Source organism: Haemaphysalis longicornis, unplaced genomic scaffold, assembly GCF_048455015.1.
Source record: "Haemaphysalis longicornis isolate Haplotype H1 unplaced genomic scaffold, Haemaphysalis longicornis Haplotype H1 scaffold_1, whole genome shotgun sequence".
Lineage (NCBI taxonomy): Eukaryota > Metazoa > Arthropoda > Arachnida > Ixodida > Ixodidae > Haemaphysalis > Haemaphysalis longicornis.
This window is the reverse complement of record NW_027526203.1, coordinates 345,231,144-345,259,048: the sequence shown is the minus strand read 5'-3', so window position 1 is coordinate 345,259,048 and position 27,905 is coordinate 345,231,144. Positions and strand designations below refer to the sequence as shown.

General features: G+C 45.8%; 1 protein-coding gene across 5 annotated transcripts in view; it reads right to left on the bottom strand.

Moving 5' to 3' along the window:
• The window catches only part of LOC144153317 (uncharacterized), a 59,395-nt gene that overhangs the window by 13,827 nt on the left and 17,663 nt on the right, over positions 1-27,905 (bottom strand). Inside the window, exons 2-5 of one of the 5 annotated variants that reach the window (XM_077684977.1) lie at positions 25,969-26,030; positions 23,738-23,815; positions 20,171-20,203; positions 17,366-17,553 (exon numbers count right to left, since the gene is read on the bottom strand). In XM_077684977.1, coding sequence (XP_077541103.1) covers positions 17,455-17,553; positions 20,171-20,203; positions 23,738-23,815; positions 25,969-26,030 — 272 coding nt within the window. In that variant the 3' untranslated portion in view covers positions 17,366-17,454. Of the gene's footprint in view, positions 1-17,365; positions 17,554-19,809; positions 19,927-20,170; positions 20,204-23,737; positions 23,816-25,968; positions 26,031-27,905 lie in introns of those variants that run through there. The other 4 variants (XM_077684971.1, XM_077684991.1, XM_077684984.1 and 1 more) reach the window with 4 other exon arrangements.

Below are 27,905 nucleotides of genomic sequence, written 5' to 3'. Positions count from 1 at the left end.
CCAACAACATAGGCTACCGGGGGCACAGTATCAACGAGAGGACCATTCAGTGCTACTCCTGCCAGGTAATCAGCAGTTTCGTTAAGTTCAACTCCTCTGTGCCCTGGGACCCAGACCAGCCGGATTTCCCTGACATGTACTGGTATAAGCATCGACAGCGATCGGCGAAGTGGAGAAACGGTTGGGGAAGATAAAGCGGAGCAAACCGAAAAAGAATCCGTCACAATGATCACCTGGGAATGCTCTTCGCTGAGCTTTCGAAGAGCGAGCGCGATTCCCAAAAATTCTGCCAAATATATTGACGTGAAATTCGGAAGACGAAGAGGAAATGCCCAGTCAAGCGCAGGTGAAAAGATACCTACACCAGCTTTTTTGTCTCGGACAGAAGCATCTGTGGCTATAACCACATGTGTCGGGAACTCTTCTAGGTAGTTTTCTAAAAGGCCAGATATCGTTCTCTCCGGCAAGCATTTGGCATTGGAGGGAAAAATGTTGACGAAGTCAATGTCCACACTCGCAGTGCGATATTCAAACGTAGGTACAGATAATATGTTGATATTTAAAGGGGCGAGCAAGGACTGGACGAACACTACCTGTGGACGCTTGTACATGGGCCATGATTGGGCAAAAAAGGACGCTGGGGAGTGTACAAAAACCATTTGCGATCGTGATATAGGCAATTCCATTGCACGAAGGTATGCTTCTACTGTCAACACCTTGAAACGAGATATCAGAGGAAGGATTCGAGCCTCCCAGTACAATACCCGAATGGGGACGTACCTTGGCAATCCCAAACACAATCGCAAAGCTTGCCTTTCTAATGTAATCAATGGTCGGAGCTTGTAGAACGGATAACTAGAAAAAAGGATACAGCCGAATTCCAGAATAGGGCGCACGTACATGCGATAGAGCATAAGGAGGACGTCTCTGCGCATACCCGATTTCTTATTACAATATCTCTTCAACACGGAAACCGCTCTCCCCCCTTTCACCGCAATGAAGTCAATGTGAGGACGCCAATTCAGAGTGCTCTCATACAACACTCCTAGATATTTCAGAGAGGTAACCTGCGGTATTGATTTCTGTCTGTATGTCAGATCAATCGAAATTGGGTCTTTCACTGGGAATGCCAAGAGTGCGCACTTGTCGACATTTAGGGATAGGTAGAGGCCATCCAGCCATGACTCTAAGGTCGACATATAAAGCTGCAGTGACTGAAACAAGACATGTACATTGCTTGAAGAGCTAAAAAACGCCAGGTCGTCAGCATACAAGTACGACTGTACGCCCGCAATAACGGGAACCTCGCTGAGTAAGACATTAAATAAAACCGGAGAAAGAACGGATCCTTGAGGTAAGCCTCGCGTTTGATTGTAATGTGAGGAGGTAACGCCGCTCTGAGCAATAAAGAATTTGCGACCGGTTAAAAACATCCTAACCCACGAAGTAATATATTCGGGAAAACATAATCGATGCATCTTTTCTAAAAGTATGCCATGTTCCACGCAATCATAAGCTTTGGCCACATCCAATGTCACAAGCGCTGCGGCCTCTTTGGAACGACGAGCCAGATGAAGGCGGCTCTCTAGGTCTATGTGCGCCGACCATATCGAGCAGCCTGGCCTGAAGCCCACCTGTCGAGGACTCAAAATGTTAGCACTATTTAAAAACTTTTCGATTCTGGCCAATAAAACCCTCTCAACAATTTTTACAAGATTAGACGTTAAGCTTATCGGCCTAATGTTATCCAATGAAAGACCTAACCCAGGTTTTTTAGGCAAGGGAACAACTTTCGACAGACGCCAATCGAGAGGCACCCAGGAAGCGCGCAGAGAGTGGTTCACAATATGCAGGAGGTCTTCAGGCGACTCCGTAAACACCATCTTTATCATTGGGACAGTAATACCATCTGGGCCTGGTGCTGCATCGGATACACGCTGTAACACATCGTATAACTCTCCCTTCGTAACCTCTTCAAAGTTAAGAGGAGCCGGGCCCAGGACAGGGGAGCCATGGGCCGGTGGGGCCAGTACCGGGTAGCGGGAAGTGAAACGAGCCTGCAGTCCTACAGCCAACTGATCAAGAAGAATTTTTAAGGCTGTTGGCGTGTGCATGAAGGAATCAAGGTTTGGTGAGCTGTGGCCGTTTTTTCTAATCCGCAAGAACGAGAAGAGCGCACGCCTATTACTAGTTTTCGAGAGGAAAGAGAAGCGGCTTGTGTTATATATCTCTTTTGCCCGTGCAACAGTACGTTTGAACACAGCGCGAAAATACTTAAAATTGCTCCAATTTTCGGGACACTGGTTATACTGTAACTTTTTCCACGCTGCTTGTCTTCGACGGAAATCCCTCGTGCATTCCTCATTCCACCAAGGACTGCTTGGCTTCCCTTTAACCGAAGAAATCGTAAATTTAGCTCGACTGGCCGAATCCTGAATTACTGATATAAGCTCCTTGGCACGAGCGTCAATTTCTTGAGTTGGTAACGAAGCTAATGCTGAACGCATTAAATTTTCATACCGATTCATATTCACAAAGGAGTGCTTCGTACGGGTAACGTGTTTCCTTGCGCGAATATCAAAAACCACGGGGATGTGGTCACTAGATGTAGCACAGTCTGCCGTAGACCACGCAGCAACAAGACCCGGCTTCGCAAAAGTCAAGTCCAATACCGACTTACTCTGGCCGCGCAGGCATGTAGCCGCTTTTGAGTTCTCACAGGAGAGAGAGTGGTCGCTAATCCACCCCCATAAACGCCTCCCGCAAGCATCGGTACGATATCCCCAGTCCACATGATGAGAATTGAAATCCCCTGCTAATATGACATGATTTTTACAAGCCGCCAAAGCTGCATCCAGTGAACCAGTCGATGTCACCCCATATGGAAAGTATGCATTTACAAGGGAGAATGAAACATTTCCTGGTAATTCAAAGTCAACTGCAAGAATTTCACTCTCAGATGAGAGAGAAACAAATGACATGTGTGCACTATGGCAGAATTTTTGCGATACTAAAATCAATAACCCTCCACCTCTACCTTGCCTGTCCAAACGAAACGAGCGGAAATTTGGAATAAAAAATGATTTCTGGGGAGAAAGCCAAGTTTCTTGAAGTAGGATAACGTCAGGGTGGTATTGAGACACAAGCCAATTAAGATCAGGAGAAGCAGAGAAAACAGAGCGGCAATTCCATTGGAGTACTCGTATACTTGTCATTGTTAGCCAAGCTGCGCCGATGATATAGCCTGTTGTAGTATGTCGTGCGGCTGATTGGGAGACTGCACGGAACTTTTTGGATTTTTGGTATTCTTTGGTTTGGAATCTTTGCTTACCTCCCCATCAGTGGGGGAGAGCCTGCGCTTTTGGGCCAGTGGGGAGGACTGGCCTACCTCCATCTCATCCGAGTCCTCAAAACAAGCGGACGACATTTCTTGGGACACAGGAAATTGTCCTAGATCAGTGAATGCTGCATTATCATCAGAAGTGGATGGCATGTTTACAAGAGGAGTAGGCGGGGAGACCCGAGTGCCGCCCGGCAGCGATGCCGAAGGTGGCAATGGGGCTAGAAGAGGCGATGCTGAGGGAGGTGCTGCTTCTGCTAAGTCAGCATTATTCAGTGAAGGTGGTTTCCCACTTACGGCACCTACAATGGGGCCAATTCCTGCAGGTTGAAGCTGAGAGCCGGAGGAAATCGCTGAGAACATTTGCAAAAAGTCTGCCATTTTCTGAGTCATGGCTTGGATTTGACTCATGCACTCGGACAGAGACCCTATAAGCGGCTGTACAATGGTAGTCATGGAGTTCACTACCGAAGCATTGATCATGCTAGAAATGGACTGCTCGCTGACAGAGTCCTGGCGGGAGGCCACAGTAGCATAACCACGCGCCCTTTCTTTGACCGCCGCTACAGCTTCCCCACGTGAGCACCTTCTCTTCTCTATGATTTCCAACACACTGGTTTCCTGAGCACGAGTCGGACAGTTGGAGTAATCAGCCGGGTGCGATCCCTGGCAAAGGCAACATCGGGGTTCAGCTGCTTGGCACTCGGAGGCAGCATGAGCTCCTCCACACGACACACACCGGGAGTTCGATTTGCAGCCTTTGATGCTATGGCCGTATCTCCAGCATTTGTGGCATTGGAATGGCCGTGGCTGAAGGGGTTCCACCCGGAACAGCAAAGGCCATGCCTTAATCTCCGAGGGGCAGGTGATTCCCGCAAAAGTCACGATGACGGATTCCGTTGGAATCTTTCTGTCGTTGACTGTTCTGCTGCACCGAAAGACCGAAATGGCACCCGCCGCTGCGAAACTATTCAGCACCTCCGGTGGACTCAAGTCCTTGCTAACTCCCCTCACGATACCTTTCGAGCATGCAAGGTGAGGAGGAATAAACGCTCTCACCGGCACTGAGGAGAACTGAGTACAGGCTAGAATATCCATGACGCAGGCCTCGTCAGACGACCGGACGAGTATGCCACCCCTGCCGAACGGTCTCACCTCCGAGATCTTCCTGAAATGCGGAGTCACCCCTTGCAGGTCCACCTGAATGGCCTTCGGATTATTGCGGCGAATTTCGCCCCCGTTTGTTGGAACCAGGGCCACGGGGATGTTCCGCACTCCTCCGTTGAGAAATGCCTCCACAGACAGGTCCTGCATGGGGAGGAATGCCGACCAGGGCGAGGAACCCTGACCGGGGGAGTTGAAAGACATCTCCCTCACCAATACACTAACTCACAAGAAAACAAAAACACTTCAAGGCTGAAAATCAAAGCCTCTTAACCTCAAACAAGCACAAAACCACTCAAAAACTCGGCCAAACCCCACAGAGCGCTCGTACGATCGAATGTTCCAGCGTGGCCGACAGCGTGGTTGTCTGGATCGTCAGTTTCTGGTCACGTGTCTTCTTCTTCGTCTTCGCCTTCAGCGGGTGATGGGTGCCAATGGTTGACTGATGATGATGAAGAGAGCTGAGCAAAGAACAGTTGATAACGGGGGTTTACCGCTCGCCGTGTAAGTGAATACAAATGCTTGCGGCGTTGCGCCCCTCTTCAATAGCGCATCGTGTCGATGTGGCTGGATAGGAAGAGTGCAAAGCGTTGCTCTAGAAGTGACGGCTGGAATCTTAGCGTTCAGAATAGGGTTTGAGGCGCTCAGCATGCACCACGTCCGGACATAAAGTTCGACGGGATGGCGAACAAACTGTGTCTCGTACTATCTCGTAGTTATAGTGTCACTACGGCGCAGTATTGTATACGGCCCAAAATAGCGCTTAAATGGGTACTGACACGAAATTTTCGTGTTAAGTTTCTTTCGCTGCTATGGGTGCCTACCAGCCCACTAATCATACAATGGCACATTAGACGGTCAATAGTAGCGTAAATAATTATTTACAGCCTCGTTTACTCATTTCAGTTTAGGTTTCGACTAGACGAACAACGATGGGGCCGCCACGACAGGAGGGCGTTCGTGACGTCACAGTTCTCGTCTCAACACTGCCAGTGTGGACGCACGCGCGCATAGACCGGCCGTGGTTTCCACTATTTCCCCGCGACAGGCAGCATGACGCCACTCCCAGAACCGTGACGTGTGCACACGGCGGAACAGCGCGCGCCGACCGCAGCCAGCGTGTTGGCCATGTCACGGGATCACTCACGTCGACATTTGTGGCCAGGAGGAGCACATGGCGTCATGCTGATGCCGGTTGCGGAAGTGTATCGATTCTGAGCTTTCTCGTGCGCGCAAAGATGAAAATGGATGTAGAATATGTTTTACTAAATGGTTACTGCTGAAACTTGCTGGGAAATATCCCCATATACAAAGAAGCATTTTACATAGTTATCCCAGCTTTGAAATTTCGTGTCAGTACTTCTTTAAGGAGCTTTTCGCTAAGTTGGGGCCAGGATGGGTAGGAACTTCACAACCTCCACCAAAACATCAAAACATGTTACGTGGAAGCAGGGCACAAGAAATGAACCATGCGAGATGCGATCGATGTATTCACACGCTTTACACGACGTCGGCCATGAGAGAGACCGCGCAGCTGGCTCTACTCTTCTTCTATGGAGGATGGTTAACAGCGCTATTCTTCTTCTTCTTCTTCTTCTTCTTCTTCTTCTTCTTCTTCTTCTTCTTCTTCTTCTTCTTCCCGTGACAATATTTCTTATTGATGTGGCGGAGTCGGTCCTGCCTCCGGCCTCTGGTTGTAGATGGCGTGCATATGCTGTGGAATGGGAGTCATTCGCCGTCTTTCCCTAATGGTGGGCGGGAAGCGTTGAGGCTGTTCCTCAAGATGGGGTGGGGGGGAGGTGCACCCCAACGCTTGGAGCACTGTCCGACGTACTGGGGTGAGCGGTATACTGTGCAGTTGAGAGGAGCATTGTGACCCGAAATGTTCAGCAAGAGTGTTGAGTAGAACCCGTTCTAGCAATTTCTAATTTATAGGTTGGTAGACTGAACGCCGCCTTGTATGCCTTTCAGATTAAGGCGCCAAAATTGGTGGTTTCGTGCTGCTGAAAGTTAAGGTACGATACGGTGTGCGGTATGAATTATTCTGCTAAGTAGGAGAGCTTAATATTAATCGACAGGTTTCCGATTCTGTAAGGCCATGATTCCGACGGCGTATTCTGCGTATGAGGTGAGTTAGCTGCATGATGGATGTCTGTATTAGCGGTAAGGGTGATTCTCCGACTCCTTCACGATGTAAGGGGAGTCCAAGGATGCGGAGAGTTGGCACTGTAGGTATTGACTGGCCTGAGATAATACTTGCGGGTCGGGGGTGGGTGGAAAAGTGCGTCCTCTGGGCCGTGCCCTAAGGATGGGGAGGGCTGACATGTCGAGTTCGCAACTGAGGTCTCTGGCGCTTGCAAGTATCCCAAGGTACTTGCCGGAAGCTTCGCTAGGTAAATTATTAAGTGTCGCAAACGCCAAGAATGGCAACAACAACAGTTAGCGAGTTCACCCGCATTTACAATATTCATTCTTCACTCTCATTTCGGAGGTTCGACGCTGTCTGACATTCGGAGTTCTGCGGTATAATTTCACGCGGTTAGTATCAGCGCTGTACACTGGATCGGGTTCAGCGGAAATTGAAATTGCAAGACAAAAACCTTTGAAAGACTCTATGTTGTAGGGGGAAGGAGGGGGGAGGGGCGAAGAGCTTACCACGGGCGACCGCGATGCTATAGGTGGCCGTGCGCAGCTAAAACTACTTCGGAATGCTTTTAGCGTATTCAGACATGACATCTCTTTCGCTTCAAACCACACGGTCGGATTCCCAATTACCAGAACCCACGAAGAGCTACCACTATAGGAGGAAATGGAAATCGATCCGGGGAAATAGATTCGTTTTTAGTGAAAGTTTTGTTGGTAAAAATGTAAAGAAACGTAACAAAAACCGGCAACGGTGATTCTCTCAGGGTCAACGCACATGTGCTTAGATATAAACAATGTCTCTTTGTGCATCTCTTTATACCGGTGGTGATCGATCTGCTATTTTTCTACTGTCATATCGCAGTTAGAACAATGCAGTCTGTTTTCGATACCTGTCTTACTATACATTCGTTTCAAACCATAGAGATATCGAAAAGTCCAGAGGTACCAAACTATCTGGCTAAGCGACTTGCGTTTCATTTTTTCCGATTCGCCTTGAAAGCCTCTGAGATAGTTCAAACTGATGCGATTACCGCGACCACTTTATGGAAGTGGCTGCGCGCCATATCGCAGTCGAGGTGTCGCTTTCTCTCACAAATGGTCATTGCTTCGCGATGACAACGTTGCGTCGAAAATTTACAAAGGGAGGTAAAATGGCTGAAGGGAAACGGATTGACCAGTCGACTCTCGGTTTGCTTTATACTCCGCCCTAGATAATATTATCCTGGGGATAAGGGAGGATGGACAAAGGAATAGTAGAAAAATAAAAATTACTGGGGCACTTACGTGCGCTTTTTTTTTTTGAATTCGAAAGCATTGGAAGTTTGGAGGATATATGCCGACAGCCAAATGGGAATCGGTGAGTCCACCATGAGCTTCCCCTTGAGAGGATATATGCGAAAGCTCCGAGGACCATTCGGAACTCCGTCATTAGAAGCTAAGAATACGTGTTATGGTAGCTTCATGGATCCAGCATGACATATGCGCGCTATGTAGCAGTAAAGTACGGCCAGCGGAAGCCATAATTCTTTCGCATTCAAAGCACGTAGGCGGATTTAAGTGCCCCTCGAAAGCTGCATCCCGTGTGGGGTAGGTGCACAGTAGTGCTTCACTCACTTGCCTGTCACCACGCGTCTGAGTTCGATTCCCGTTCCTGGCCCTGACGAAAGCTTCCATCGTCATTGGTCAATTTTCTTGAGGGAGTATCTGAAGATTCAGAAGACCATTCGCCACTTCATACTCAGATGCTACGAATTGGTATATGGTAGCTTCGCGGAACCAACAAGGCACTCCCGCCATGTAGCAGTAAAGTACGCCATGGGAAGCCATAACGCCTTGAAAGCAAGTTAGCAGACATTATTAAAGGGGCCATGAAGACAAAAACAAGTTTAGCTTATTAAAAGGCTGCTTTGTCCTGATAACAATGCTACAAATTTTATTCAAAACTTCACACAAATAATTTAGATAATAAAGAAGGCTCATGAAGCAGTGGGGTGATTTCAGACAAGATCAAACATTGGGTGGCTAGTCGACTACTCCAATTTGCTGGTATTTTTATATCATTCCCTGATTATCCTAATGTTTAGGTTGAGCAATATTTTCCTCGGGAAATTTTTTTTGTCTAACTAAAAAAGTTTGGAACGAGACAAGGTGGACCCCCGCCGCTACATGCCCGTGCGTCCCGGCCAACTTTAGCGACGTCTATCTACGAATATACTTATGAGAGGCAATTCGTAAAGTTTATGCTCAATTTACGCCTGGTTTAAATTTCTGGTTTAAAAATTTTTTGTTGCTGTCAAGAATACAATTTTTTTTGCAATAAAATGTCAAATTAACTCCGAGCCCATTTTTTGTTTTCGAACTTTGAGCCTAAACATTACAAGAAGTGCTTCAGTTACAATATTCAAATATTACTCACGCGTGCTCCTGACATTTGTAAACAAACGCACCGAATAATATAATTGTACGAAATACGGTTAAGATGCGACGGGCACGCAAGTTTGAAGAAAAAACTGGAAAACACAAAGTTCAGACGCTTATATATATGAAAAAAAAACACGTCTTTGATCCAGATGTAGGCCTTTATATGTAATTGCATTATTATTAAAACGTGCTGGATCATTTTGTTCCTGGAGCGCGTACAACGCGAGATATCCGCCATGACGTACCGTAGGGATAGCGACTTCCCTCAGACTTCTATAAATTATTAGTGTTCGGTATAAAAGGCGAATGATTCCTCTACAGATACAATAACTGAAAATGGAACAGAAAAAGATAGCATTTTTAATGCCTACGTTGGCACCATAACAACCAAATCTGCCCCGAATTTAGAGTGTATAGTTTGGGGGGAAAACGACAAAACTCTTTGGTTCAGCCCTAGATTAGAAAAAGCACTCTTTCAATTTTCTGTGAAGCTCTCCCAAGATGTTGAGCGCTAAATTTACTTTGGTTAGAAATAGAAACACCTTGAATCATATTGAAAATAGCGAAAATACAGCGCCCGTTTCCTACAAAGGCGACACCGCTAGAACCCACTCTGGAAATGCACGTAGTTATCAACAAAAGAAAACGATGTTCTTCGGGTTTAGTTTTTAGAGCTTCCTCTAAGTTTCTTAAAGCGCTGGAACTCTTCCTTTTGATATTCTATTTTGCCGTACCGAGCCAATGTATATCGCTAACACCCTGGATCCGTGCACACCACAATCCTAAACGCGCTGTATTCACACTATAAAATCAAACATCTCTCAATACGATAAGTTGAACACATTTTTGCTTTTCAGTTATCCGGGAAATACCGTGTGCTTGCCTCTACGTAGCGCCACCCCTCTGTTTCTTACTCGCACGCACGCGGTCTCGTGAGATGCCATCACAGGCCCCTACCCTGAACCCAATGTTAAATAAAGTGGCACTACTACTACTACTACTACTACTACTACTACTACTACTACTACTACTACTACTACTACTACTACTACTACTACTACTACTGCTGCTGATGCTGCTTCTGCTACTACTACTACTATACTACTACTACATGCGCGTTGTGCCGTGGAGCTCCTACTCAGTAACACTGACTAAGCCTTCCATGGCAGCGATTGCGCAAAACATACAAGGACAAGGCATGGAGGGATGGAGGGCGATTCCAGGTGAGATCGTGCAAAAAGTTAAAAAAAAATGCTGAACCACATACAACATGGATGGAGCCGAAGATGACCTTGTGTACAGCAGTGAGGACTGTGGTCCAAGTGATAGCTCTAGCGAGAGCAGTGACACTGAGTGAATTGTGACTTTCGCCTTGCAGTCTGTGTATTCTTGCTGAATATACGCTTTTTCTGTCTGCATTTTATGTGATGTGTTGCTTGAGCAGTAGCTTTGGTGCAGCCTTTTCTGTATCAAATGTGCGGGCAATACGCGACAATTTTTTTTTCTTTTCCTGCGGGCTGAAAGTGGGGGTGCGGAATATATGCAGGGGTGGGTTATACGGGCGAAAATACGGTAGTTGTACGAATCTCTAAACTCCCGGCTACATTTTACAACCTGAGGAGAATGTCAAGAATTGGAATTCATACGGCCGGAAACAGCAAATTTTGTCTGAGAAATTCAAGTGCGCACAGCCCCATACGTGAAGCGAAATGAAGTTTCCAACTACCGTGGCAGAAAAAAAAAGGAATAGTGATGACCAGTGCATGCGTTCCCCGACATTCAGTCCTGACACATGTGGCGCAAAATTTAAGTTATCCGCAGCAATTACATGTGATCCAGAAGCAGAAAGACCAGTGTGTGCCTCCTGTAGTTTCAGGAAATTTTCTGAATACGTTTAGCAACTTTAGCTAGACAGCTAGTGCTGTGTGGCACAGCGGTATACAATATGAAAAGAATAATGATTGTTTATGCCGCCAAACGTTAACTTTGAAACTCCCATTTTTCTACTGTATTCTGTGTAATTTCACTACAGCTGTGATATTTTGCCTTTTGTACAAGAGAATCAGATATATGCAAATCCTAAGGACTTAGCTATATCACTGTTTCCCGTCTGAGCACCCCGCGCGGAGCACGGCGCGACATCCTCGCGCTGTACACACTCCAGTATAGATATGATACAAGGTGTTTCTATTTATAACTGAAGTAAATTTAGCGCTAAACATCTCGGGAGAGTTTCACAAAAAACGATAGAGCGCTTTGTTTTAATCTGGGGCTTTTTGTCGTTTTCCCTCCAAACTATACACTTTAAATTCGGTGCAGATTGGTTGTTATGGTGCCAACATAGACATTAAAGATGCTATTTTTTATGTTCTATTCTGAGTTATTGGATCTCTGGACGGATTATTTGCCTTTTATGCAAAACATATATAATTTATAGAAATCTGAGGGTAGTCACTATCACTACAGTACGTCGTGTAGAGCCCGGAGGATAGGGATTCTCTCGCGTTGTACGCGGTCCAGGAACAAAATGATGCAACGTGTTTTAATGATAATGCAAGTACATGTAAAGGTCTACATCTAGAGAGAATATAAGAAAAATTCAAGGTGTGTTTTTTTTTTATATTAGCGTCTGAACTTCTTGTTTTTCAGTTTTTTCTTCCAACTTGCGTGCCCGTCGCATCTTAACCATATTTTATGAAATTACGATACTCGGTGTGTTTGTTTACAAAAGTCAGGAGCACACGTGAGTAATATTTGAAGATTGTAACTGAAGTACTTTTTGTAATATTTAGCCTCAAAGTTTGAAAAAGAATCGGGCTCTCAGGTGATTTTGACATTTCATTGCGAAAAACGTATATTCTTGTCAACAACAAAACTTTTTTACAGAAACGTAAACCAGGCGAAAATTGAGCATAAAATATACGAATTTATTTTCGTAGATAGACGTCGCTAAAGTTGGCTGAGGCACACGGGTATAGGTAGAGGCTAGGGACCAGCTTGTCGCGTTCCGAATTTTTTATAGTATGGCGAAATTTTTCCCGGGGAGAATATTGGTGAACCTGGACGTTAGAATAATCGGGGAAGGATATAAAAAAAAAATCAAGCAAATTGACGAGGTCGACCAGGCACCCTTTGTTCGATCTTACCTGAAATGACTCAGTGGCGACACCCCAGCTAGTTTTCGGCGATTTCTATACAGCGTCCAATAATCGTGTTTGTTCTACTGGCGGCAGCCGACCTAAGCCACCTCCAAGAAACATGACTTGACGATTGGAGCGGGCCTCAGAGAGTTCCACTTTACCGTATCACTTGAATGTTTAAGCTCAGTGAACGCACTGACAACTGTTTCTAGTGCTGGCTCATATTACGTCACACGGGCCCACATTACGTCACTGTAGCGGGAAATTTAAAGGCTTTCTAGAATTTCGCGATTTTTCCGGTAAAAAAAAACAAACGTCTTCCGTGGCCGGAATGTAGAGAAGTACACATTTTTCAAAACGAGCATTTGGTGCGAAATGGCAGGGGCACCAGCGCTGTGGGGGGCGTCCTTAGCCCGCGATGCTTTGGTCCTGGCTGGTCGCCGGGGCTCTAGCGACGATTTCTGGTGGCGCCGTAAGGACCGAGCTGGTCAGCCGGTCCACCCACTGCTCGTTGGTTGCTGGCAGGGGTGGTAAGTCATGTAGGATTGGGTAGCGCAGATATTTTGTTGAGGAGGGTACGCGGGGGGGGGGGGGGGGGGGGGGATGGGTTCGTTTGCAGCCTTCGGAGCGCAGTGGCTTCGTGCCGAGTGAGGCGAGGGTGAGGGGTATATGTATATTTGCGGCGGCTGAGGGGATAGTGGGTTAGGAGATCGGGAGAGGTGAGTGGGGTGTCTAGGCAAGACGGCTGCCGATCAGTTTCACGCGCCCACCGATGACATGCCCGTTGTGCTGGTGAGAGATTCAACGCGGACGTATCACTGCCCGATGCGACCTGACTCCACCACCTCCGTGGTGGAGTGGTTTAGGATGGTGTGTTATAGACCCCGTAAGATGCCTATGACGCGGGATGGACACGGACAGCCCCATGTTCGTCCGCTAGAATAAAACTCTAGTCCTTCCAAGTTTCATTCTTTCATTCAGCTAATTAGATGCTCAATCGCAAGTTACAAACAACCGTGTTTTGTTTCGTGCACTCCGTGGCCTGCCCCAGCTTCGCTGGTCATCCTTCTTCATAGACTGAAAGGGCACTGAGCTTTTTTTTTTTTGCATTCTGTACTAGGTACAGCTTTCTTTTCCTTTGTTAAAATTACGAATGATTTTTTCTGTGCTTGAAACAATACGCTGTTCCAGGAAACCCGAACGTCTGAGCCGGGCTACCCTAATCAAGCAGTCGCTGAACGTTTGATGCGTGCATGACTTGCTGTCTGCCGATTTTAGGCAGGAACCAATGATGCATTTTTGACAAGTTTTTAGGAGATGTCCCCCCCCCCCCCCCCATTTAATTCCACCCCCTATTCTTGTGCGGTAGATACCAGGTCACTCAGACCATCTTGGAAATGGGCGTGCCCATGAGCTGGAGAGCGTGGCATCGTTTTTGCCCTGCCATCAGCAATGGGCCAGCCTCCCAAGGCGACCAGTTCAGACCCCTAGGAGAAGCGTAACTGCCGGCGCCAAGTATGTCGCCTCGCTGTCAAAATGGCAGTACCCGCGAATTTACTCGACGAGAAGGATTCACATACACAGGGTTCAGCGCGTGCGCGCGCGCGAGAGAGAGAGTTGCTTTATTGGAAGAGAAACGAAAGTCGACTCAGCCGATAACTGCCTCTCGGGCTGAGGTCACCTCAATCAAGACTGAGTCTAGGAGGAGGATGGACAGAACAGAGGGTGGACAGCAAAAAAGATAGAAAGGGAGAATAAGATGACGGTTCCCAAGCCGCGCAGCATGGACAGCACTGGCGGCATCATAGCCGGTCCGAAAGTCCCGTGTCCTTTAAAAAGTCCAGCAGGGCTCGGAACGCTTTTTCGCGATTTGATTTGTGACAATCCGGGAACAACAGGTTTGATGAGGTGCATGAAGGCAGTCCCAGTTTTGCATACTGATCGAGCATTCGAATGTTGTGGACACTCGCATAGTGCATGCGCGAGTGTCTCTATTGCAGGGCAGTGTGGGAAGGCGGGTGCACTAACGATGCCAAGCCTGTGACTTCTTTCCGCGCAGCGGTGACAGCCGATTCGCAGACGCAGAAGGAGAGCACGGTCACCTCGGGTCAGTCCCCTCGAAGGAAGCGCGTTCGGTGGCTTGCCGGACGCCGAGGCATTTTTTAATCCTCCAGCCCTTGTGGGAGCCGTCAGTTGCCCTCTTGCATGAGAGAGTGCCATTTATTGTAAACAGTTGTAGTGGTGTAATAGTGACCTACACTGCATACATTCCGTGTTTATGTTTAAAAAATCCTGCACCCCTCCGTCAAATGTCGACGACGGTGGAAAGCGAAGCTTTCTCGTGAGTGATTTCTTTGTTGTCGTCTGAGTTTGGACTTCTACTCGCAGTCGGTTTGGGCTTTGAATCGTTGAGCTTCGACTTTGACCCGCGCGAAGTTGGAACTTTTGATCGCAGCGGATTTGACTTCGACCTTTTTTCACTTGATTACTTTATTTAATATTTTATTTATCACATACTGCAGACCAAGTATGGTCCATGCAGGAAGGGGCAATACAGCACAAAAATCTCTTTTACATACATTGCGGTACAAAATATATTCATATTTCACAGTACATTCATTGCAAGAAACAAGCGACAAAAATACAGACCAATAACGCAGAACAAGCGACAAGAACAAGTAATGCAAATTGGTTAACCTCGGCATGTCAAGCATAGGCGAATAATGAGGCAGAGCATTCAATAAGAAACTGTTTTTGGACAAGAGAATACTTGTAAATGTTAGGGCGGTCAAATATAGGCGTAATGTTTTGACTACGTTTGTGATGTAAAGTGCTGATTGTGTCCTTTGTTATCTAATGTTGAGCATGCAAACCTAATATGGAAAAGTTCAAGAGGCGGAAATAATTAATTCGTGCAGTGTTCCTTAGGTCAGCCAGAAGTTCGAGATTCACATCTTTCAGCATGGCCTAAGGCGAATCGCGACGTCTATGTCCTTTATATATGAATCGGACAGCTAATCCGTGTATTTTTCCATTTTTTTTGCGTATTAGCAACTGTATGCGGGTCCCACACAGTGCTGGCGTATTTAAGAGAAGGACTTACTAAAGCTTTATACGCTCTAAGTTTCAGTGAACTAGGAGGACAACCCAACTTGCTTTTTAGAAAGCCCAATTTTTCCGGGCAGCAGAACATATGCCATCAATATGCGCTGTGTAGCTAAGTTTCCATGTGATTACTACACCCACGAACTTGTATTCATCTACTTGCCTAATAGTGTAACCACACACATTATAGATTAGAATTTTCGGATTTTGTTACTAAGGCATAAATATGCAGTCTTATCGAAGGTAATTATTATTTCCCACTTCTTTACACCATTCGTTTATATAGTTTAGGAACTTCTCAAACAAGTAAAGATAGTCACAGACCGAATTTATGGTATTAAATTATGCTGTCGTCGACAAATAACTTAAAAAAAAAACACGCCAGGTTGATAGTTTGAACTATGTCGTTAATATAGATATTAAATAATACCGGCCCCAGAATGTATGTATGTATTTATTGCACAAAAACAAGAAAGGAAGGTCCACCAACAGGCGTAAATTGTCTCGCCTAGGGGCGGACACCGGCCAGAATTGACCATTGAGGCACTCCAGAAAACACCCTAAATAACCAGGGCGGGAACCTAGAATTGACCATTGAGGCACTCCAGAAAACACCCTAAATAACCAGGGCGGGAACCTTTTATATCGACGTACTGTTTTCTACTGGTTAAATATGTGGTATGACCTAGTAAATTGTTTCCGCAGGTATGCCAATAGTCTTCATTTTGTTAAATAGTTTTATATGAGTCACCTTGTCAAATGCCTTAGAAAAGTCCTAAATTTACATTAACCTGCCCAACATTGTCCAGGACTTTGGAGAACTCGTTAACGGTTGCTAATAATTGCGTAATAGTAGGGAATGCTTGTCGGAAGCCCTGTTGCGTGCTGTGAATTGCATTATTTTGTTGCATAACAAATACAAGTAAAGGGGATCGGCCGATAATCGCTAACTAATAACCTGCTTCCTTTCCTGAATGCCGGAATCACATGGGCTATTAGCCAATCGTCGGGTACTGCGCTAGTTTTAATCGAAACATCAAATATTATTACGAAGAATGCAGCAAAATTTCCTGATACCCTTTTAGAAAAACAGCCTGGATGCCATCAGGGCCAGTCTATTTTTCCCGTCTGATCGCGATAATAGTTTTATCATCCCTTCCAAGGACATATTTATTAAGTTGAAATGACCTGATACCATAATGATACTCGAATTTCGCGGCCTTAAAAACAAACTCTATGACCTGATACCATTATGAGACTCGAATTTCGCGGCCTTAAAAAAACTCCGTGAAAGTAGGAATTAAACTTGTTTGCTCTTTCATCTTTATTTGTGACAAAGGTTTCACCGTTCATTGCAGGAATAGAACTGATAAAAATTTGGTGTATTCTCTTACGCACGAACAAAGCTTCGCGTTAAAATATCGCCGCCGTTAGAAGGAGAGGTGTGTGATTTTTCTGTCTAGTTTTGCATGGACGCTTCTCCAAATCCAAGCTGCTTCAACTGTGCCGAAACGGCGTGAAGCATTTTTTCCTTTCACTTCACCCACGATCATTGTCATCGTCAGAGAAAGTTGGCTTTTCTGCAGTGCGTTTTCGACGCGGCGTATGCCACCAGTGAGGCAGAGAAAGCTTGGCTTTTAAAAAGAGTAGTGATCGGCCCTGCTGACCCCGGGACTTGGTATACTCGTCGTGGCTGTGGTCAGAAAGTGTTTACTTATGTTGCAGATTAACTCTGACAAGGAACAGCTGACGTTCATGTTTTGTCCTTTCGGTTCGCATCTGTCGTCTTTCGGCACAGAGTACGTGGCAGCCATATGGGTGCGAACTCGTCGGGATGAAGTTGTATTGCTTTTACACGCGTACGTAGCGCCACGGGGTAATGACTCGTTTTGCGACTACCGTTTTACACAGCGAAATTTCTGGCGGGTAAATTTTCAGTTGTGGAGGCGGTGGGGGGGGGGGGGGGGGGGGAGAGAGGAGGATACGGTTGTATACGAGCGCATGGCTTCTGATGAAAAGAAAAATTAGTAAAAAGTTAGAAGTGCAATAATTCTGGACGAAACAAATTTAATCAAGTGCACCGTCAAATGCGCCCATAGTACAAAAATATTGTACGGCGTGTAAATTGAACCACGACTGCTATTCTTCCTCTGATTTGTCTGAATCCGCTCCCACGCCAGGTCTCCGTCGAAGGAGGCATTTGATACCGGCATCAATTGCCTCTTTGAGATATCGTGGCTGCAACAAGAGGTGAAACCAATCGCTTACAAATGGGGAAATTGTATCCTTTGAACAAAAGATTTGCATTCGTTAACATGACAAAATAAACACAGTATGGCCAACTTGATTGGTACAGCAGTGAATCGATCCTTCATAGAGCCACTGTCATTTGGAGTGTGATACATTTAGTGCACGCTCAAGAGCTGCAGGTGGTTTAATTGAATCTGGAGCACTCCACTACAGCGCGACACTACCGGCCCAACACTGGAACACAACACTACCGGTTGTTTCGGTGTGCCAAGCTCTAGACTGAATGCGGTGTGCAGTGGCGCTGTGAATATTAAATGTGTCCTGAACAGCCGGGTCCTGTGAAAAGTGCTCTCTAAGTTTACTGCTTCCCTTCGGGCTTGGAAGCGGCAAGATACTCTATCGTCAGTAGAAAGCGGTGTACTTGTTACACAGCTTGGTGCGCCATGCAGAAGGCCTGGTGCTCGTCACCGTTTTTGTAATGGTTACTAAATGTGTCCATTTTGGCGAGTGAAAAGATACCATGTAAGGCGAGCAGTAGCTCACCTGCCTCGCAATTAAGAGCTAAATGGCGTTTTCGAGGTTCAGAGGTCACAAAAAGTTTCGCGAATTTTAAGTATGCAGTATCGGGGAAACAAAATTTTGGGCGAGAGCTTTAGGATAGCTTTAATAGTCTCCTTCACCACTTTCACCCACTTTTCTACCCGAAGTGCTTTCAAAACATTGTCAATAGGCGCATCTAGTCCTTAGATTAGGTGGGCACGGGATATCAGAACAAAGTATTACTGCGCTACGCCCATAAGGTAACTTGGAAACTCACTCAACACATTCTCTCTCTGCATCGCGTTCTCCGAAGTAGAGGCATTCTTCGTGTGTTTGGGTGACGTCACACGAGCAATACATCCGCTATTGGTCACCTTCCTTTCAGCTGGAGCTATTGACGCATTTGATAGCCGCTTAAAGAAAATCGCAACAATACCCAATGCAGGGACGAAAAAGGCATGCGCTGCGGTAGAAAATCATGGAACCCCGTTCTCTGCTGGTGATATGTATTGCTTTTGCACTGGTTCCAGACAGGGAGAGTATAAAGAAAGCATTGTATGAGCTCCGCTGCAGGGACTCTTTGCAGTACCCTGCGCTCGCTACGACTTTTTCACGTACAATATTATGCCAAATGGCATAAAAAATACCGCGCTTCTACAGGTAAAGGTTGGCACCCGCCTCGCGGAGAAAGGCAAAAAGGGAATGGTGATAGGGTCCCCAGATAACGTGCAGCGGTCATTAGTATTTTGAACTTATTACAAGCTCCGTTTGTTGGCCCTGACCGGCCGTGGTCGAACCCGTATTCTTGGGCTCAGCAGCGCAATGCCCTAGCCACTGAGACACCGCTTCGGGATGGTCACCTCATCTAAAACACGCCGTTTAATAAAATTCAGTGAGTGAGTGAGTGAGTGAGTGAGTGAGTGAGTGAGTGAGTGAGTGAGTGAGTGAGTGAGTGAGTGAGTGAGTGAGTGAGTGAGTGAGTGAGTGTTTGTGAACAGGTGGACCTAGCCTTGCAAGGTGTGACGGCAATTTTTCTGCCCGAGCTGCACCCTTTTAGTACTATTTTCACAGCAAATCACCAAGAGCCGCACAAGTTTGTGTCCTTCAGAAACTGGAGGACTAGGCGCAAGATGCGTAGCCTAGATATCGAGTGGGTGTGCGGGTAAAAAAATGTCCTTCAAAGAGGCATGCGGAACGGCTCTCCTTCGAAGTTCCTCTAAGCCGTCTATGACAAAACGTTGTATGTCACCCGGCCCGGCACACGTTGAACACCGTGGAGACGAGACAAGGTTCAGTTGTAAAGCCTCGCCGGAGTTTGTCAATTCGTACAAGTTTCAATCGTCTCATTCAAATAAAGTTTTTACGTGGAAAACTACACCTCGGCCGGTGTAGCCGGTGTAGGAACGGTGTAGTGGAGCGTTGCAGATTAGTTTAGACCACCTTCGAGTCTTTAAGTCTTTAACGTGCAACTAAGTCTTAAACACGCGGCGACAGGCGACAACTGATTATCCGGTCGAACAGTGCACTTTAAGGCCCTCGAAGGGGATGTGGCTCCTCCCAACGCATCCGAATTCCAAGCATTGCACAAAAGGAGAACATTCAGCGAATGACAAGACCTCGAAAATTATTTGACTCAGAGATGTGACCTCGGCGGTGGCATCGCAACATCGGAAAGTTCAAACTCGTAGTGCGTGGGCCAGCCCAAATGTTTGTGTCAAATCACATGCTTGCCTTTGTCTTTTGGCCGCACGAATTCATCATTTGAGATGCTCTGTGACGAAGCAACGCCGAGGCAGTGCCTTGGAATGTACAGATTCGATGCTGGGGGACAAAAATCGACAAACTTTTTTTTTAGCTCCTGAGGGAGGTCCAAGGGGCGTAATACTTCATAAATTATGTAGTTGTAGCAGTATGTGCAACAATATATAATGTTGTAATTATTCCAGTTGCGGCATTTTTTGTGTTTAAGCGTAGATTGCGTTACGAAGCGAAATTAAAGCTCATTATAACTTGTTGAATATCTCTCACAATTTCAAATGTTGTATTCACAAATTTTTTTACTTACCGGGAACGCCCGTTTGATCTGAAATACTGCAAACTTAAAAAAGAAAAGAAACAAAAATGTGGTAAGCGATCACGCAATGGCCTTCCAAGCGCATTAAAATGATAATTGTGCTTTTATTGCTCAAAAACAGTCACACGTACGAGCGAGCAAACAAGCAAACAAGACAAAGCAGGTAAATAAGTAAGTTAACAAACAAACAAGCTATCGAGCAAGCTAGCGAGGAAGGAAGCAATGAGTGAGTGAGCAGGAAAGCGAGCGGCAGAGCAAGCGAGCCCGCAGCGCTTAAGTGTGAAGCCCGGCTAGTCGGTTCTTGCTCACGAGAAAACAGCACTAAGAACAGGAGGAATGAACGAGGAAAAGGACAAACATGGGCACTGCGACTGTCGCCCGAGTTTGTCGTTTTCCATGTCTTCCCGTCCTGTTCTTAGCACTGTTTTCTCGTGAGCCCGCGGCACAAGTTTCGCTTCCTGGCACGCTTATGCGGTTCCCATGTGATTGGAAAGACCCCGTTTCCCCAGTTTCCTCCCGAACAGGGAAAAATAATGTAAGAGATTTCTTTGAATTACGCTCCATAATTCCGAAACAGGTGTGGGTGGTTGTCATACGCTGATCGCCTGAGGTTTACTTAGCAAAGCGCGTTGCAGTGGATGACGGATTGATTAGAGTGCCGACACAAGAGACCGCAAGTCGAAGACGAATTAAGCTCGAGCTGCCTCAAGCCCTTTGTATGCTTTGATGACCGGGTGTCGTATGGTCGGGACGGTGACCAGGCGCCTGAGTTTAAGAAATCGCCATCGTTCCCAAATTGCGATTTAACATACTTCTGAGTTATTTATCATTAATGAAAGTGGCAAAGTTATACTTTTGTCTTAATCAATATCTTCTGCAATATCTTTCAGAAAACCCCAATTACTGCTAGTTTTGCAGCCGCTTTTATGAAACTAGTTAAGTCGCAGAAGAAGTAGTGTAATTGCTATTACGTACAGCAGTAAAGGAGCTGTAACTTGTTACTGTTCACAGGCTTAGCGGATGTGGGGTGTGCATTCTTGTCAGTTACATATGTTACGAATGTTATTGTGGCGACATTGTTGGTTAGAAATTTGTAAGATTCGAGCGCTTGAGTGTAGTGTGAGTGCTCAAAAGTGGTAAAATTTGCCACAAGGTACTCTTACAAAAATATTTTTTACAACCACCTTGGCGTAGACGGGACACAGCGCAGTGTGTCCAGTCTTCTGTAACGGACACACTTCTGTAACGGAGGCCTACGGAGCCGTGGAGGGGAACGGATGGGGTGTATGCATCCACAAACACTGTTACAATTTTACTGTGACCTATCCACTGACCAGTGATGTGTGTAGAACAAGGCAATTTCATAGGGTCGTGTTTGCAAAAAAACTTGGTCTAATTTGTCTAGAAATGCATGTGAGAATGCGCTTTGAAAACGGCACTACAAAATCGGCCGCACAAAACGAGAGAGGAGGTTCTGTTTACTGCTACAACAGTCTGGGGACGTATTAAAAATGTGACGTCATCGAAAAAAAAGGAGTCGTTAATTTTTCTGCGATTTGTTACCGGTTTGTCCTGGATGACTATTTGCGACGACTTCGTAGAAGTTCCACTTCGATCCTAGTCGAAGTCGAAAGTATAGTCTCTTCCTTTCCGAGGCTGAATGCCGCATTAAAGGAACCAGATGGGAAGGACACAGCGGCAGCCTTCTCCATCCTCTCCCTCTGTTGCAGAGAATCTTTCTCCCGTGTGCCCTTTCCCTCTCTTCTTCGTCCTCAACGCGGCTTCGTCCTCAGTGCGACTCCACTTTTCCCACGCATACACCCCGAGGTCTGCTGTGCCACAATACGCCTAAATAATCAATAATGGCGATCACAGTGTCAAGGAGGTCAATGACCAGTAGCAGCAGACGAAATAAATAAAAAAAAGTGGTCTGTGCTGAGACAGTGTGCGCATTGCCAGCTTAGTGTTTCTCATTTACATCTCCTCGAGCAGGCCAAAATTTTAAAGCGAAGCTTTCTGTGCCGCCCTGGTGCCGTGCATCGTTACGCCCAAAACGCACTGCAGGAAAGCAAACTTACACAATAGATTTCCTCAAAGGCGCATCAAGCGCCCCCCCAAAAAAAGAAAAAAAAAACACACTTCCCCTGGTCAGAATCGAACCTGGGTCCCTCACGATATGAGGGACGTCTAACATGGTCGAAGTCTAAGTCGACGTCTAACATGGTCGAAGCAGTTTCGATTTTGGACTTAGACTCAGGGTGCATGAGATTTTTTTTTAATAGAAGGGTGCATGAGAGAAAGTGTCACATTTTAATCATCTTGCTCTTAAGAAAGGGACTTTGATTTTTTAATCAGACCGCACATGATACTTCGTTATTCGTCACATTTGCTCCATCGTATGATGGGAATAATCTTTGAGGTGAATTGCAGTGAAGCATACCCACGGAAATGATAACATACGTCGCATACTTGACTGTTATACTAGATCATTGCAAAAAATGGCCCCCCTTTCGCACTGCGAAAGTGGATGCAGCTTTCGTAAACCACTACACATGCTGTTGTGGGAGGGCATGACATTTTCCTCGTCGTCTCGGCGGGCTTGTCACTTCGCTGGGCTTCTCTGGCGGCAGAGCCTCACCCATGCGCTCGCCCTCGAATGACGTCAACCCCCCTTTCAGCGAGCAGCTCCAAACCTAGCCTTTACCAGGAACACATAGGGAGGTCCCATTGTTCACAGGTTTCTTATCATCTACCGTGCGGTTTCGATGCTTGTTCTGTGTTTTTTTTAAGGAATACTGAACTCTGTGCTGCATGCCTGCATTGTAGAGAACGATTGCGCTGGGCTTCTATGGCGGCAAATACTGGGTCCTGCCTAGCGTGACGCATCCGTTCGGCGTATCGGGGGAGAACTGCTGGATCCTGCTTGGACATGGTAAAAAGCGCACTAGACGGGGACAGAAGAAAATACACGGGACGAGCGAAAGACAGTGACACGGGACGAGCGCTCGTCCCGTGTCACTGTTTTTTCTTTCTGTCCCCGTCTAGTGCGCTTTTTACCATGTCGAAGTCGTATCACCAACTAGCCCAAATTTCTGCGTTGAATAATCCTGCTTGGGTTTTTGTTTACGACACGAAATTTTCCGACCAACGAGAGGCTAACAGCTTCAGGCTAACAGTTTAGCTCCAAAAGAATTTCTGTAGAGCGCCAGGCTGCAGAGTCAGAAAGCTGTTCGCACGTAAGATATCACGAGAGCAGTTAGTAATTAGCCGGCTCCCTGACTGTCATCTCGGTTTTCGCGGCGAACCTACCGTACACGGGTGGTTCCTCGCGAAGCGCTAGGCGTTAGCAGGGCGCCAGCTAATCACTCTGGCGTTGCGATATCTCACGTGAGAGCAGCCTTGTGACTCTGAGTTCAGAACCTTGCATATGAATGTGTTTGTGAGCACTCTGAAGTGTTGTGCCTCATGTGATGTAAAAACATAGTCGGACGAGCCTTCAGTACTAACAGTATACAAAAAGAGCTGTCGCTTGTGCGAAAAAGCTTTTTGACTACTTACCGGAGAACAGACTAATCGTGTCAGCAGCCTTGGGTTGAGCCGGTAGTAGCTCATGAAATATTGCAGGGCTCGCTGTACCTGCAACGTTGTAGAAACATGCTTTTGTTTCTTTTTGGGTCTGAACACCAACACGATTTTTCTGATGCAAACCTTTACGGAGACGCGCTTTTTGTTTGCAAATGGCTCCGTTTTTCTTGTGTATGTGCTATTCAATGCTGCGATGCTATTAGGGCCAGCGAGTGCCTGACAATGTAATAATGTTCTTATTAAAATCGCAACCTTAATTATGAAACTGCAATGTTTACAGTTTTGCAAATAAAACGGTAACAGTGCTGATATAATCGTAATAAACTGCACTGACTGCGATTATTGCGTTTTTTCTTGTATGAATTGCTGGAAGCAAAAAACATTGCTCAGGACACTTCAGTCTGCTTACTTGCTTTTAAGACGAAAGCCTGGCGTACTTTTGGGACGGGTACCTGTTATATACGCGTCCACCCATCGACACAACAGCCATGCTATTTTAACATCCTTAATCCACCTTAATCTATTTTACATAGTCTTAATCCAGCTTATTCTCTCCAATTGATGTTAACACATCTTAACCCATATTAATCTTACATTACTAATAATTACTACGAATAACTAAATTAATTATTAATTTACTTGTCATTACATTATTCGCGTGTCACATCATTCACCAATTGGCATGCACCAGGCTAACTCTGGTTCTCCTCTGTGTGCGTGCCAATTTAGCGAAGTGGTAACGTCCTGGAATCCTGCTTTGGAGACCCAGTTTCAAATCTTTCACGAACCCGAGCGTGTCTTTACAGCGGCAGCTATTTCGCTGCCTTGCGTGCAGGAGCCGTTTCCGCGTCACGGACGCCGGATTTTTCGCTCAATTGGACATAAAGGCTTTTTCCTTTAAAAAAAAAAAATGGCAGCATCTCCACTCTGTGGATGATGGCGAGGGTGCGGAGTACGGGGTCTCGAAATGACATCCAAGTTGCGCCCCGAGTGACATCCGATTTGCGCCCCGACCGTCATTCGCTTTGAGCCGTGAGTTGCACCTTGATTATTCCCTAAATCGCTTTGATGGTGGTGTGGGCACGGATGTACACGGACGGACATTGGGAGGTCTTAATGTACTCCGCACCGTTACAGGCGAGGGAGTGAGCCGTTTGACTCTCGGGTACTAACTCACGGTCGTATCCCAGTGGGTAAGACGACTGACACTAACTCTGTCTGGTCTACCAGTACTGGCTCGAATCCTTCTGGTGCCTGTGTGATTTTTTACGATTGTGAATGCTATGCGCACGGACGCGGACGGACATTGTGAGGTCCTAAGGTACTCCGCACCTAAAACTGTTTTGGAAGCTTTAACCGCTTACTTGCTTTGAAGGCGAATGTTTGGCGTACCATTGAGACGGGTATATTTTAGATACACGCAAGACAGCAGCCGCGTTATTTTACCCTCCTTAATTCCTCTAAATCTACCTTAATCACATAATCCACCTTAATCAACTCTATCCATCTACTTCACCTTGATTCATCTTAATAAAAACATTAATGCGTCTTAATCCGTCGCAATCCGGCTTATTAATAAGTACTACAACGTACTAGAACACTGTATAAGTGCTATCAATAAGTAATCCATCATTATCCATCTTAATTGATCTTAATGAAGCTTATTCTACCCGTATTTCTTAATCAATCTTCAGTGCTCACCTTGCTAATCATTATCAATCACTAATAATTTGTTAACTTGTCATTACCCGTACTCACGTGTCATTAATAATTCCTCATGGCGTGCACCGGGCTCACTCTTGTTCCCTCCCTGGCAGGGTGCCGAGTTAGCTTAGTTTTATCGCACTAGGCTCCGGCACTGGACACCCGGGTTCACATCGCACACGAGCCCAAATGTGTTTTTCAGTTTTTCATTGTCTTTACAGCGGCGGCCATTTTGGTACCATTCGTGAAGAAGCCGTTTTTCTGTTTACGACACCGGATTTTTCACTCAGAGGGCCATTTAAGGCTGTAACGTTAAGTACCGCTGTTTTGCACGAACAAAAATGTGCAGACGCACCTGCTATGGCCACAGCACCTACCTCTCTCCCATTTTTGAGCTGTTACCCCCACATCAACGATGCATTACGAAGTAGTCCGAGTAAGCATCCTGTTGTAACAATGTTCCAACAAGACACAAAATCATGTAGTTGCCGCGCACTCACCAATGTTGACACTGAATCCCACACGCATCCCATCACGGACAGCTTCTCCTGCATTTCTAGCGCTGCAGAAAAAACAGGCATTACGAGGTAATTCATTCTTGAAAATGCGATGACGACACTGAGCATTGCTGCAGCTGAGGCCTTCCAAGGCAACAAGGTTATTTTATTGTTTTTGTAACAATATTTATTTCGTTTTGTTCTCCTTCTTATTGACTGTTTCTGCGTACTTCTCCCCCCTTTCTTTTTTTGGCCTCATTATGTTGATTCCAATCTGAAGTAGCAAGCCCTGCCGTTTGTGGGGCTAACCTCTTCAGTACTTATTAAAGCTTTCTCTCTCTCTCTCTTGTTACATTGAGCCAATTAAACTGCCCGTACACACGCTCTTAACGTGTTTTTCATTTGAGAATGTATGGTTGAACCCACGCGAAAGCTTTGGTCTATACTAATAGACATACCAATAGACTATACTAATAGCCTATACTATAGACTATACTAATGACTACACTAATAGACTACACTAATAGACTATACTTATGGCCGTGATTGATTGATTAAGTGAGTGAGTGAGTGAGTGAGTGAGTGAGTGAGTGAGTGAGTGAGTGAGTGAGTGAGTGATCAGGGCCCAGCCCAAACGTAAAATTTGGCGAGTACCTTCCTGCCCCGCCGCAGGTGCTCACAAAAGCGACATTCTTAAGAATATCACCTCTGTGGATATCCAACATGCTTAAACGTGTATTTATACACACCCCTAATCATTTTGGTGCCTTAAAAGCGGTTGTATTAGTTTTCGCGTTACGGGTTACTCTGGCAGATAACAAAAATAAATTTCAGCGTTTTTTTAATCACTCCAGGCGAGGGGTAACGAACGATGACTGGAAGGAATTGTTCAAATTACCACAATATATTTGATAAAATTAATGGTATCGAAATGATTTTTGCATGTAAATACCATTTGTACAAAAGTCTAAAAGCAATTATGAGGATTCAGGTAAATCTAACCCCGGCAAGGTTAAAGGAAATACCCCTTGCTGAATAGGTCGTTTTAGAACTGCCTTAATATCCTTTCAGCCCATACTGTGATCAAATCATTTTTTGCGCCAGGAAATTACATATACGAATGTCTACAACGACTACTTGTCATTGTTTGAACGTGGGCTGGTTGCTTGGAGCAATGAAACACGGTAAAACAGCGTGGCTAGAGACAGGAAGTTAAGGAAGAAAGACACATCACTAGCGCTGGTTACGAGTTACAGAGGTCGCAGTAGGCAACAAAGGCTGAAGAACTTCGTTTTACCCGAAATATTAGGTTTTTCAAAGTTGTTTCGGTTTTTGGCCGACGGCAAATGATGCTGTTACCGTATTGAAATAATTGAAGCTGTGATTTCTTTCTCGTTTTTATTCCATACTTACGTGACGTGACAGATGACGTCACACATTATGGAGAGGGACTGCCTGCAAAGTCGTTCGAGGCCTTTCCAGAAGGGAGGTGCCGCCGCTTAGGAGAAGCAGTGAAAACTAGTCACACGATATGACAACATGGGGATTCATGGCCGGACATGTCATTTAACTGATTTCGTCAGTATTGTCGTAGTTTTGCCGCGGCTTGTCTTATAACAACAAATACGGACAGTGAGAAGAGGCAAAACCTACTACGTTCACTCTCAAAAGTTTTCTTGTGGTACTTGCGACTATGCGAAACATTGGACCGAAATGGAAACTGAAACAAATCTACCAACTGTTGTAGTAAATGACCCGCTAAATAATGTTTAACAGCCAAAGCTTACGTCATATGGAAACACCTGTGCCCGGCAAGAGTTCAAGCACACGTTTATTTATATGCACGTCTTCGTATAACGGCTTTCATGTTTGTTTTAGGAAACTGCTTAGACACGTTCCACCAGGTGGAGGAGAGGAGGAGAAAACCTTAACAGTGAGAT